Raw genomic sequence first — 13,547 nt, 5'->3', positions numbered from 1 at the left:
TAATGGAGACTAATAAAACCTCATGAGTGTCACTTCTCTGCAGTCACATTTAATCTCTTTGACATTTCAGAGCTATATCATTGTGAGACAGACACAGGTCTAAACAAGGTTACAACCTCCCATCTTTATCAATCAGAAATGTTCTCTGTGCATCCCAGTGATCCAGAATACTGAAAAAAATAGTTAAAAAGGGACACAGTCATATTATTTTTCATAATGTGTACATTTTCCAATCTATGCGACATAATCACTTACTGTGTAGAGCAGCAGATCCCCACTTGCCACTGAAATAATCCCAATTATATTTAGTGTGTGGGAATGTCCAGTATTATCGCAAAGAGGGACTCCTGGATATGTGGTAGTGTCTGCTAACCTCGCTTACAGCTAATGCTGCATTACTGACAGACTCCAATCCTGCTGCTCACACTGTTGCTGAATCAATAGTGCTCTATAAGACAAGCAGCTGGAAAACACGAGAGGAGCAGCAGATTTAACAGTAACCACCAGCTCAGCAGTAATGGTGAAAGTACATCAGCTTGTGTATATAACTTCCTTTTTCTGAATACAGCAGTAATGTGGCCATAGGTTATGAGGGGAGCATGGATAAAGAGAGGGGGAGAGAATTATCACCTCGTCTGTTTTACAATTCATTCATAGGATGTGATTGTCGCTGGCTGGGCTAGCATTTATTGTCCATCCCAAGAGGGTGTGGGTGAGCTGCCTTCTTGAATCGCTGCAGACCATGTGCTGTAGATAGATCCACAATGCAGTGGATCTATCAACAGCAGGGAGGTAGATTGCAGGGAGGTAATTGCAGGATTTTGACCGGTGACGGTGAAAGAAAGCCTTTGTCCTTCTAGATGAGCATGATTGTGGGTTTGAAAGATGCAGTCTAAGGAGCCCTGGTGGATTTTGGAAGGGCCAGTATTTCTGCTATTGTCAGCAAGGGCAGAATCAGTTGAAAGTTCAATTTCTCCCGGCCACAAGATTTGGAATCATTTCCCTGTACAGCTCTCAACTGAGAGTCCTATCATTCCACACTATTATATTCCACATACAACACAAACTGGGTCTTTTGCCCCAGTTAACCCATGCTAATCCTTCACCATCTCCTCCTCCCACTCCTCTTCTTCCAATTCTATCAGCATATTCTTCCATCCCTGTTTCTCTCATGCGTTTATCTCCGTTTCCCTTGAAGGCAAGACCACTATTTGCCTGAGCTAATGCATGTGGTAGCTGGTTGTGCATTCTCAATTGTTAGGGTCTTGCTTTTGACTGGCACAGATTTGATGGGCTGATGGGCCTCTTCCTGTGATGTAGACCTCTGTGACTCACCCCTCTCCAGATAAAGATGTTCTCCTGAATTCCCTATTGGATATGTTGGTGACTATTTTATGTAGGAGGAGAAAGTGAGGTCTGCAGATGCTGGAGATCAGAGCTGGAAATGTGTTGCTGGAAAAGCGCAGCAGGTCAGGCAGCATCCAGGGAACAGGAGAATCGACGTTTCGGGCATAAGCCCTTCTTCAGGAAGGGCTATTTTATGTATACAGTGACGTTAAAACATTTCCTCTTAGCTACCCAATGAAACCTTTTCAAAAGTCTAAAGGCACCTATCAAACCATAACAGAAAAAAGCCCCAGCTTGTTCAATCATACAGTCAGAGATGCACAGGATGGAAACAGACCCTTTGGTCCAACTCATTCATGCCGACCAGATATCCTACACTAATCTAGTCCAATTTGCCAGCACTTGGCCCATATCCCTCTAAACCTTTCCTATTTATATACACATCCAGATGTCTCTTAAACATTGTAACTGAGGCAGCCGCCACCATTTCCTCTGGCAGCTAATTCTATACACGGACCACCCTCTACATGAAAAAGTTGTCCCTTTTAAATCATTCCCCTCTCACTTTAAATCTATGCCCTCTAGTTTTGGACTCCCTTACCTTGGGAACAAGACCTTGACTATTCACTCTTTTCTCTGAGTGAATGACTATGCAATGATATGGTCACATCAGGCTTTTTGAAGAAGCTAGGTTTCCTTAATAATAGTAAATCTATGGTTGTGTTGATTTGGGACTGAGAGAGTGATGTGGGAGTGTGTTGTAAGAAAGCCACCACAGAGTGTAGGCAGGTATGCTTCCTACAGTTATGCAACATCAACTGCCTACCTTTTCCACCCTGCTATATGGCAAAATAATAAGGTAAAGTGGCAGTGTGTTCACCAGCAATGAACACTGCTCCAGACACCTGCCTTTTCCTTTCTTTCCCAGTATTTCAGCCATTATTCTAACTGAAAATATTATCGCGAATCATACAGAGCTGAAAACACTGAATCAGCTTGGTCTAACGAAGAACAGTACATGCGGAATGGCTGAGGCTTTGACAATATCTGCCCTGGAGGTTGTGTTAAACTCAGATTGATCATAACAGATGAAGAGAAATTTTGAACAGGGTAATTTCCAGGAATAAATAGATTTGGAATGTTCATCTTGCCATGGAGATTAAAATAGATTTCAATAATAAGAGTCATCAAATGGTATAAAAAGAAAACTGAATTAAATATTATTGAACTAAAGTGAAGATTATATTGTGTGAACTTTCAGAGACACAGCAAATAAAAGCAACGAGTGATTTTTGTAGCATCCAATTGGGAAAAAAAACTTTGTTGCTGTGGTTACAAGAATCAACTGGAACACCACAGGGGTCAGAACTTTTCATAATGACTTTGTCACTGTTTGGTGCAGAACAGGAAATTGTCACTATTTGATATGATACAACTTTTGAAGGCGCATCTGTAGGGCATTCATGACTGCGTGCCATGGTTACAACACAGGGAGCAATTACTGCAGTGGTAAAGGTGTAAGGATGATAAATCACACAATTAGCAGCAGGAAGCAGATGAGGTGAACATGGCCAGAATCAGTGAGAATACAGGTGCTGTTTCAAATGCTGCTTGATGAATGGAATTGCGGCTGCTCAAATCTCTGTGGAACCACTTGAATGAAGGTTTCAAAGTGTACATGTCTCTGTTCCATTTACCTAAACAAATCTGGTGATTACAGTTAAAAGTAAAACTTCTGCGAGTGCTCTGAGGCTGGCAATTCCAATGGGAATGCTGTCACTGTGAAGATAATAGGAGGAAGGTGCAGCCACAAAACCTGCCCCATGCAGTGATGTTGCTGCTATTAACTGTCTCACAGATGGTTCTGAATTTCACAAATCACTCAGATGTTCACTGGTTTGCCAATTGTCTAATGTGGCTAGAGGCAGCTTTGCATTTTGAGGTGGTGGGAGAAAGGTGTTCTTTTTAATGACAAACGCACACTTATTGGAATGAGTCACTCGGACAAAGTCCGATCTATTTTGGGTGTTTTCTAATATTTCTGCCTCCTGTGAGGCATTAACTCAGCTGGCAACATTGCAATAATGAACACTGTGAGAAAACTACACAGAGAAATAAAGATAGAAATGGTGTTCAATGCACTGGACTTGAAGCATAACAATATCCTGTAACTCATCAAACAGCATGCCCCTCAACACATTATCAGTGAATCTCACAGTGTATAATGTCATCACAATAAGTTGCAACTCCCAGATGACTACTGACTGTAACATGGAGACCCCAATGAGCTGCTTTTAACTTTTGTTGATTGTGGGGAACAGTGAATGCACTTTGACAATGTAATGATTCATTTGATCTTCCTCTCTAATGCCTTCAGTGATGGCAGACGGCTTAAGGTGTGCCAAACCTGGCTCGATTAGTTACACACTTATCCCTGAATCAGGAGGTCTGGGAATCAATTCCCACTCCAGGGTTTAAGCATAAAAATCAAGGCTGACACTCCAGTGCAATACTGAGGGAGTACCTGACTGCCAGAGGTACTGGCTTTAGGATGAGATGTTAAACTGAGCACCACTCCCAGACAAAGCCAAAGATCCCAGATGTTGTTTCAAAGTGGAGATGTAGATTGTTCACTAATGTCCTGGACAATATTTATTCCTCTATTGACCTCACAAAAACATATTATAGGATCATGATCATGTTGGTGTTTGTGGGAGTTTGCGAAAGAGCAAATTAGCTGCCTACTTTCCTATATTAAGATAATGAAGATACTTCATAAAAACAGAAAGTGCTGGAGAAAGTCAGCAAGTCTGGCAGCATCTTTGGAGAGAAAAACATGAGAATTATCGTTTCAATTCTAAATGACTCTTCTTCAGTCAAATTGGACTAGAAACCTTAACTCTGTGTGTGTGTGTCTCTCTCTCTCCACAGATGTTGCCAGACCAGCTGAGTTTCTCCAGCATTTTCTGTGTTTTTATTTTTGATCTCCAATATTGATAGTATTTTGTTTTTATGGAACCATACATAATTGGTGGCTGTGAGAAGTGCTAGATAAAGGTAAGTCTTCTTTTCTCTTTTATGTGACTCAGACAAGTCTAAAGATATGGAAATTGAAAAGGAGCAAGTACCACATTGAATCCTGAGAGGTTGGCAGCTGAGGTGCATTATAGAGGAACTTTATCCTGCCTCTAACTGAGGTATATTACACCCAGGAGATGCCATGGATATATAAAATTTTCCATTCCTTCTGCATTAATATCCCAAAGATGATAGGTATAAAATCAGAGGAGAATTCCTTTCCAAAAAAAGGACGAGATTAAAAGGTCTGACCTGAAACATTTCTGTCTCTCCACAGATGCTGCCTTAATTTTTGTTCTGGGACTTCTTGTACTTATTTCCAGTATCTGCGGTAGTTTGTTCTGGTTGTTAACAAGAATGATTAGATTAGATTCCCTACTGTGTGGAAACAGGCCCTTCAGCCCAACAAGTCCACGCTGACCCTCCGAAGAGCAACCCACCCGGACCAATGCACCTAACACTATGGATAATTTAGCATGGTCAATCCACCTAACCTGCATATCTTTGGATTATGGGAGGAAACCCACACAGACACAGGGAGAATGTGCAAACTCCACACAGAGTTCACCGGAGGCTGGAATCGAACACTGGTCCTTGGTGCTATGAGGCTGCAGTGCTAACCACTGAGCCACCATGCCGCCCCTATATTTAATAGTCTGAGGTTGTTTATTCATCAGAACAAAGGGTGACATGTCAACATATCCTTTTCTGCTACCAGACACTGACAATTCAATATAAATCAAAACATTTTCTGTTTACTTATTAGGAGATATGTAAATTCCATGCTGTAGAATAAATCCCTGTCATTCTTATGCACTTTAACTTGCACCTTGATCTAATTAAAGGCAGCCAGAAGCTATAGTCTGTCGTGATTCCTGGGCAGTGGACTGGCTGCAAGCCAGGCAATGCATTTCTCCATTACGTAAAATCATGCTAGATTTAGAAGATAATTCAGTAACATCCTCATCAGCTATAAAAAAAGTACTGCCTTTCTGAATTGGAAATGTTATCTTTATTAAATGAGTAAGTGCAACCAGACATAGGGAACTGAGTAATGCTTCAGATTTTCAGGCTGCCCTTGAACAGGGTTCCTGATCCTTCCCTTCACTTCATACTTAAAGGCACTGTTAGAGATGTTCTCATTGGCACTGCTGCCTCATAGTGCCAGGGACTCAGGTTCAATTCCAGCCTCGGGTACTGTCTGTATGAAGTTTTTATGTTCTGCCAGTGTCTGCATGAGTTTCCTCCAGGTTCTCCAGTTTGCACATTCTCCCAGTGTCTGCGGGGGTTTCCTCCCACAGTCACAAAGATGTGCAGGCCGCGTGAATTGGCCGTGCTAAATTGCCCATAGTGTTAGGTGCATTAGTCAGGAAATGTGTCTAGGTGGATTACTCTTCAGAGGGTCAGTGTGGACTGGTTGGGCCAAATGGCCTGTTTCCATGCTGTGAGGAATCTAATCTAATCTTCCCTTAAGCTTGTACAACAGCCCATGTGGTTTTAGGGAGGTTGAGGATTCTCTGAGTCAAGGTAAGGACGTAGAGTTAAATAAAGAGGACGTGAGTTTAAATAATGGGGTTGTGGGTTTCCTCTGGCCAGTTGCATGCCTCAAGCTGTAAGCTCACCTTGCTCGCATCAACATGGTGCAGCCTGTAAGACTCCCCCGTGCTCTCGTTCACTAAGTCAAACTGGTGGCGGTATGCAACACAGATGAGGTTGTCATTTTCTCCAGTGGGTCCATCCACCAGGGTCATTACGATGGGTGGGTCCGACAAGCATATTTCCTGTGAACAGACCAAGACGGCAAGGTGGTTACCTCATGGGAAGCAGGAAGGAAAGGAAGAACTCCATGACCACAGAAAGAAATCGCAGTGATGTGGGGAAAAAGCAGGGCTCTTCAAAGGAGCCAACACAGACTCAGTGGCTGAATGACCTTCTAAGCTATCCTAGCCTATGATTTTTCAATAGGCTTAAAAGTGCTTTTTGACTCTGAGTCAGAAGGTCATGAACCCAAGACTCTTGCTAAAGTGCTGTATTTTCATAGCCTTCATGTCATGCATTTTAATAAGCCATTAAACTGAGACCCCATCTGCTCTCTCAGATGGATATGAAAGAGGCTACAAAGGAGGCTCAGTGGTTAGCACAGCAGCCTCACAGTGCCAGGGACCTGGATTCAATCCCAACCTCAGGTGACTGTCTGTGTGGAGTTTGCACATTCTCCCAGTGTCTGCGTGGGTTTCCTCCAGGTGCTCTGGTTTCCTCCCCCAATCCAAAGACGTGCAGGTTAGGTGAATTGGCCATGCTAAATTGCCCATAGTGTTCAGGGATACCTAGGTTAGGTGATTAGTCAGGGGTAAATATAGGGCAATAGTTATGGGTGGGTTACTCTTCAGAGAGTTGGTGTGGACTTGTTGGGTCAAAGGGCCTGTTTCCACACTGTAGGGATTCTATTTAAAAAAAGCACTACTCAAAGCACAGGGATGTTATCACTGGAGTCCTGTCCAGTACGTATCCATCAGCCAGTAGTGTAAGAACATGTATCATCTGGTCAGTACCACATTGCTGTTTAGATACTTGCTATTCACAAATTGGCTGTCACATTTCCTACATTACGACAAGGAACACTCTTCAGAAGTGTTTCATTGACTATAAAAGCTTCCGGATTCCTATAGTCATGCAAGGTGCAATATAAATGCACATCTTTCTTTTCACAGCCAATAAAATGAAGATTTGCATTTAATAGCACTCTTCACACAACCATTGGAGCCTCAAATTCTTTCTAGCCGATGACGTACTCAGTATATGTCATCGTTGTTGTAAAGTAAGAAAAGCTGCAGCTAATACATGTTCGATGGATTACTGTGTGAGCACTTTAATCATATGTTGCAGCCAATTTGCACCAAATTCCACTAGCAGCATTGAGACTAAAGTTTAATTCTTGCTTCTGACAGCATTGATTCGGGGTTTGATTCAAACAACAGGTTGGCATCTGTTACTTCCACTTGAACAACCACATGTGGCCCTGGTTTAAGGTTCTACACAAAAGAAGGCAACTCCAATAATGCAGCACTCCTTCAGTGATACAACATGATCCTGTCACTTAGTCCTGGAGTGTGCCTTGTACTGAGACTGCTGTTAACTCAGTCCAGCAGATGCTCCTTTAGGTTTATAGGAGAAGTCAAAATCAATCAGTTGCAAGTGAATTAATTTATTTCCCCTTAAAACCAAAAGGCACAGCCATCATTCTCTTTGGTAAGTGAGCTATTGTTATTTTATCCTTCAGGACGATCACGTTCAAGAGGAAAAGAAGACGAGCCCTCAGGGAAAAATCGGCCTTCCTTGAAAGAACATGGGGAGAAGGATTCTGGGTTGGATTTGTGGAGGAGCCAGATGGGAACCTGAAGATGCTGGTGCCTGCCATTGGAGGAGCTGGGTCATGAACCCACAGGGCTGTGTGGCCCCACACGCTGGGTACACCCTTAAACTCCCTGGGGCCTTACTCACACTTGCAACTGGAGGCCTGTTGGTATTTTCCAGTCGGCTTTCAGTTTCCTGTCGTGATGTTCAGTTGCCATTGAGGCAAGCAACCCAGGAGCAGGTCTGATCGCCAGTGTTCCAGCAAGGACTGTAGATCCTCTTTTGCTTACCTGGGTGGGGAGTGCAGGCAATAGCAGATAATTCTCCTAATGCCCCCAACCCCAGTCATCCACCAATGCACCACAGTAATGCCCTGGCTGCATTTTCTGTACTTTCTATTTGATTTTTATTTTAGAAGGTTGGGAGGACAGCAACTTCCCATTGAAACACCCTCTCAGTTACTCCCCCTTCACACCAGTTGAACACTACTCAAACGCTGGAAGCTCTCTGATAGATTCTCGAACTTTGATAGCCCACTTACCCCAACCTTAATCAGCCACCATTTAAGGGGTGGACCCGACATGATCTCAGTGAGTGTCCCCACCATCACCATCACCATCACCCCCATCCTCACCATCACCCCCATCTCCATCCCCACCCTCACCATCACCAACACCACACCTTCTCCCACCATCACCATCATCCCCACCCCCACACCCACCAGCAACCCCACCCCCCCACCATCACCATCACCTCCTCTCCCACCATCACCGATACCCCCACCCCCCACCATCATCCCCACTATCACCATCACCCCCACCCCCACCCCCACCATTACCATCACTTCCTCTCCCACCATCACCATCACCCGCACCCTCACCCTCACCAGCACCCCCACTTCCCACCCCCACCATCACCCCCCTCTCCCACCATCACCGGCACCCTACCCCACCCCACCATCACCGGCACCCCCACCATCACCATCACCCCCTCTCCCACCATCACCATCACCCCCTCTCCCACCATCTCAGGCACCCCCACTCCCACCATCACCGACACCCCCACCCCCACCATCACCTTTACCCCCACCATCACCCCTACCCCCACCATCACCCCTACCCCCACCATCACCAGCACCCCAACCTGCCTTCTCCCCCCAGCCCGAGGTGAGAGCACAGGTGTATCTCTTCACCATTTTCAAAAATCGCTTCAATTCAATCACTAATAAAACAATGGGCTTGGAGTTAGATGGAATGCTGGAAAAATGGGATTCCAATTATTAGGTGGTTATGGCTGGCATGGATGTGATGGGCTGAAGGACCTTTTGCTCTGCTGTAGATCTCCTCAACTCTGTGCATGGGCAAGGTGTACCTCCATTGAATTTCCACAAGGTGTACTTATGCAGACATTTCTATCAGTCTCGTGGGTTCGTTCCTTTGTATATCTATCAGGAGCGTCATGAGCAAAATGCAAGATTGTCCCTGATTCATGATAAGATGCCAGCTCTTCGTCAACATTGGGGCCTGTTAAAAACCCCTTAATCATCAGATTCTCTCAATTAGAGCTCCTTCTAATCAAAGGAATGTAGATGTGGGCTACCTGAACAGGGTTCTATCAACTTCAGTCCTCAGGGAGATGCAGCACTGTGTTCATGAAGGGCCCACTCTGGCCATCCATGATACAGAAAGTCAAGCAAAGCTCCAAGAGCCTAGCTGGCGTAACCCGACGGTGAGCCAATGACCCCAATCTTACCCTAATGTACTGGAATTCCTCCACGGGTGACTCTGCAGGTGTCTGGGGGCTGGGGAAGCTGTTGGACCTGCTGAGGTTTTTCTTCGTAATGAGGAGCAGCTTGTTGCGAATGGCGACGACGACCCGCAGTTCCGTGCCGTGGTGGGTGTTAATGGCGTACAAATGGCAGCCTTTTGAGGAAGAACAATAGAGAACTGAAGACTGGTGGTCAGCTGCAACACAGGATACTTTAGCATCACACACACTGAAGGCACTTTGTTCCACAAGGTCCCTGCCAATTACACTGGCTTTCAAACAATCCACCCTTTGGACGTTTCAAATGATGAAAATTTGAAAGTCCAATCTTTTGTGATTCTTCGAGTGGTTCCAAGGGTTTTCAACATGGGAAAAAAAAGTCCTCCCATATTGGCACACTCCTGGAGACCCCCCCCCAATCAATGTATTGGTACAATCCAAAGGACAACCTGGAACTATTTGTACATTCCCAGGGGCCAACAACAGTAAATTCTACAAGAAAATAGCAACTAAACTAAAAACAGTGAAGTTCATTTCCAATTAATGTTTGGGACAGAATGCCAATTCCATAACCTTTGACCTTTTAAAACCTTTGACCTGATAGAAACTGTGAAATGATTGTTGGACTCTTGGGTAGATGCCGAACCAGGTTCAGAAGCACCTTCTGACTCCTGTTTAAAAGTACAAATAAATGTTTGATGCTGCTAATAAAATGGTGTTCTGCAGATCTTTTCTTCAGCAGTTCATACCGTTAACTAGGCCAGTATTTATTGTCCATCCCTAATTGCCCTTCTTCCACTATATATTGCAAATGCATCTTAAGAGGTCGGTTACGTCAAATGTGATTTGAATTCTGCATTTGTTGAGTAAGTCCCATGTGAAATGATTATTTTTTAATATTTCAAACAGTGCAGCTTCCACAAGCTCAGAGCTGGTTAGCAAGCTTGAACTCAAAGGATATCTTCTTGTTTTGCTCTGTAAAGGAGCAAAGGTTCCTAATGATCTTTCCACATACACTATGACATACTGGAGTAAAACAGTTTCACCAAACAATTATTCTTGTTTAAAGTAGCAAGTAACAATTATGCCACACAAATGCCAGGCTATGATCATCACCAATAAGAGGCAATGTAACCACTGCCCCTTGTCATGCAATGGTGTTACCACCACTGAATGGCCCACTATCGACACCCTGGAGATTACTATTGACCGGGAACTCAATGGACTTGTTACATAAACGCAGTGGCTACAAGAGCAGGTCAGAGGCTAGGAATACTGTGGCGGGTAACTCACCTCCTGAACCCCAAAGCCTGTCCATCATCTCCAAGGCACAAGTCAGGAGTGTGATGGAATACTCCCCATTTGCCTGGATTGATGCAGCTCCAACAACACTCAAGAAGCTTGATACCATCCAGGACAAAGCAGCATGCTTGATTGGCCATCAAATCCACATGCATCCACTCTCTCCACCACCGATGCTCAATAGCAGCAGTGTGTACTATCTACAAAATGCACTGGAGAAATTCACCAAAGATCCTCAGACAGCACCTTCCAAACCCAAGACCACTTCCATCTAGAAGGACAAAGGCAGGAGATACATGGGAACACTGCCACCTTCAAATTTCTCTCCAAGCCACTCACCACCCTGACTTGGAAATACATCACCATCCTTCACTGTCACTGGGTCAAAATCCTGGAATTCCCTCCCTAAGGGCATTGTGGGTGAACTCACAGCAGGTGGATTGCAGCGGTTCAGGAAGGCAGCTCACTACCACCTTCTCAAGGGCAACTTGGGACGAGCAATAAGCGTTGGCCAGCCAGTGACGCTCATATCCCACAGATGAATAAAAAAGCTCTCTCCAACACTGGGCAGACAGTGGCAGCAGTGCCTATCATTTACCCAAAGTACCTGCAAGCTGTACTAGCCAGGAGAAGGGGAACACCATCACCTACTACAGTGTTATATCTCACAGTTTGTATGTCAGTTTACCTTTAAGAAGCACAGAATGTCAGTGCACCTTTAAGATAAAGATCAGTTAGCTCAGTTGGCTGGATGGCACGTTTGTGATGCAGAATGACACCAACAGTATGGGTTTAACTCTCCCTCTGGCTAGGGTTACCATGAAGGACACTCCTCCTCAACCTCTCTCCTCCCCTGAGACAGGATGACTCTCAGGTTAAACCACTACCATCTCTCTCTCTGAGAGCATCCCTAAGGTCTGGTAGGACTATGATGACATTTAGAGCTGGAAATGTGTTGCTGGAAAGGCGCAGCAGGTCAGGCAGCATCCAGGGAACAGGAGAATCGACGTTTCGGGCATAAGCCCTTCTGACATTTATACTTTTAAGAGGCACGTTATGTTAGTGTACATTTAAGAGATTCAATCTGTCAGTGTGCCTTTTAGAGTCATACTAATGATATCCTGAAACTCCCTTCCCAAACAACTCTTTAGGTGTAATTCATCAAATTTGCTGCAATAGTTCAACAAGGCAACACCAGTTTGTCATCAGCAATTACGGAAAGGCAATAAATCCTATGTTTGCCTGTGGCACTCACATCCCATGAGAAATGAAATGTGCAGCGGAATCTCTACTCTTGGTCTGAGGTACATTTGTTGGTAGAAAAAGCAGTGTTAGAAAATGTCACTAAGCCTCCATGTGAGAAACCTACTGCAAATAAAACCAAATATTAATGAGAATTACCCTTTGTTTTCTCAAGCTTGTTGTCCTTGCAATCGGATTTGCTCTTCACCAGTTGCTTCTCCTCCAGAACTTTCTTGATCGCGCTCAGTCTAAAGACAAACAGACGTGCATCTTTCCCTGTGGGGAGAAGCAACACATTGAACTCAGCTTCAAGGGCAGACAAAGCAGTAAAGGCAGATTTTGCAAACTTCACTGCAAAGCCCAGTGTGGCACAGTGAGGGAATGAGAAACCACAAGTCGGGCTGCAGGTTGCTGGTCCACTCAGGTACTGGGTGGGCCATGGACCTGGGAAGTCTCTCCCATTGGGAGATGCCGACCAATTAAAGGACAGTGGTTTCAGTGGCTGGCAGCAGGCAGTTGGAGGATGCGGGACCTATTTGAGGTCATGGACTTTGGCTGGATCCTGGGCCATAGTGACACTGGGGGTCACAAGGTCGGAGGCAGGGAGACCTTCCCAGCATAATGCTGCCACCCACTCCCGACTTTCCAATGCTGGGACCCTTGATAAACCAGGGAGGGCTTCAGTCATGGGGCCAGCCATCTGCAGCCATTCTGGAAGCCAGCAGGCAATGCCACACTCCCTCCAGGGTGAGTCACTCGCTTGGCATTTGGTTAATACAAGTTGCAGCAGGATGTGGATCTAAAATGTTAACTTTCAGGCATCAATTGGCAGCAGATCCTGAAGACCTCCAGGACAAAGTAAGCCTAGATTTGGAAAAAGGCCAATGAGGTGACACATATTGCTACACGCCATCACACATTATCAATCAAAATGGATTGTGTTTTTAGCAAGAACTTCCTCACAAATACGGTTCCCCATTAAATGGTGGACTGTTTCAATAAAATTGCATGACACAGCAAGTGGACCCATTGGTCCTGTTCATGAATTTATGGCACTGCTGAGATTTTCACACACCCAGGCTACCTTCAGGTGGCTCCATAGTTAGCACTGCTGCCTCACAGCGTCAGGGACCCCGATTCGCTTCCAGCCTCCAGGTGACTGTCAGTGTGCAGTTTGCACATTCTCCCAGTGTCTACGTGGGACTCCTCTAGGTACTCCAGTTTCCTTTCGCAGTCCCAATAGACTGGCCATGGTAAATTGTCCGATAGTGTCTGGGGATGCGCAGGTTAGGTGGATTAGCCAGAGTAAATGTGGGGACGGGGGGGATCTGGGTAAAGTGCTTTTTGGAGGGTCAGTGTAAATTTGATGGGCCAAATGGCCTCTATCTGTACTGTAGAGACTCTGTGATTCTGCAACCTGTTTTTGGCTTTACACCGGTACTCCAGCTCAGCATGAA

At 44.9% G+C, this 13,547-nt stretch overlaps 1 protein-coding gene across 7 annotated transcripts in view; it reads right to left on the bottom strand.

The window, feature by feature from the left end:
- The window catches only part of garnl3 (GTPase activating Rap/RanGAP domain like 3), a 451,733-nt gene that overhangs the window by 63,247 nt on the left and 374,939 nt on the right, over positions 1–13,547 (bottom strand). For all 7 annotated transcript variants that reach the window (XM_043720251.2, XM_043720250.2, XM_087998395.1 and 4 more), the window contains 3 exons: positions 12,250–12,366; positions 9,532–9,701; positions 6,048–6,206 (listed from right to left, as the gene is read on the bottom strand). In XM_043720251.2, the coding sequence (XP_043576186.2) occupies positions 6,048–6,206; positions 9,532–9,701; positions 12,250–12,366 (446 nt within the window). The remainder of the gene's footprint in view (positions 1–6,047; positions 6,207–9,531; positions 9,702–12,249; positions 12,367–13,547) is intronic.

Source organism: Chiloscyllium plagiosum, unplaced genomic scaffold, assembly GCF_037043375.1.
Source record: "Chiloscyllium plagiosum isolate Xiang-an unplaced genomic scaffold, Cpla_swu_hap1 HiC_scaffold_21, whole genome shotgun sequence".
NCBI lineage: Eukaryota > Metazoa > Chordata > Chondrichthyes > Orectolobiformes > Hemiscylliidae > Chiloscyllium > Chiloscyllium plagiosum.
This window is presented reverse-complemented; position numbering and strand designations above follow the sequence as displayed.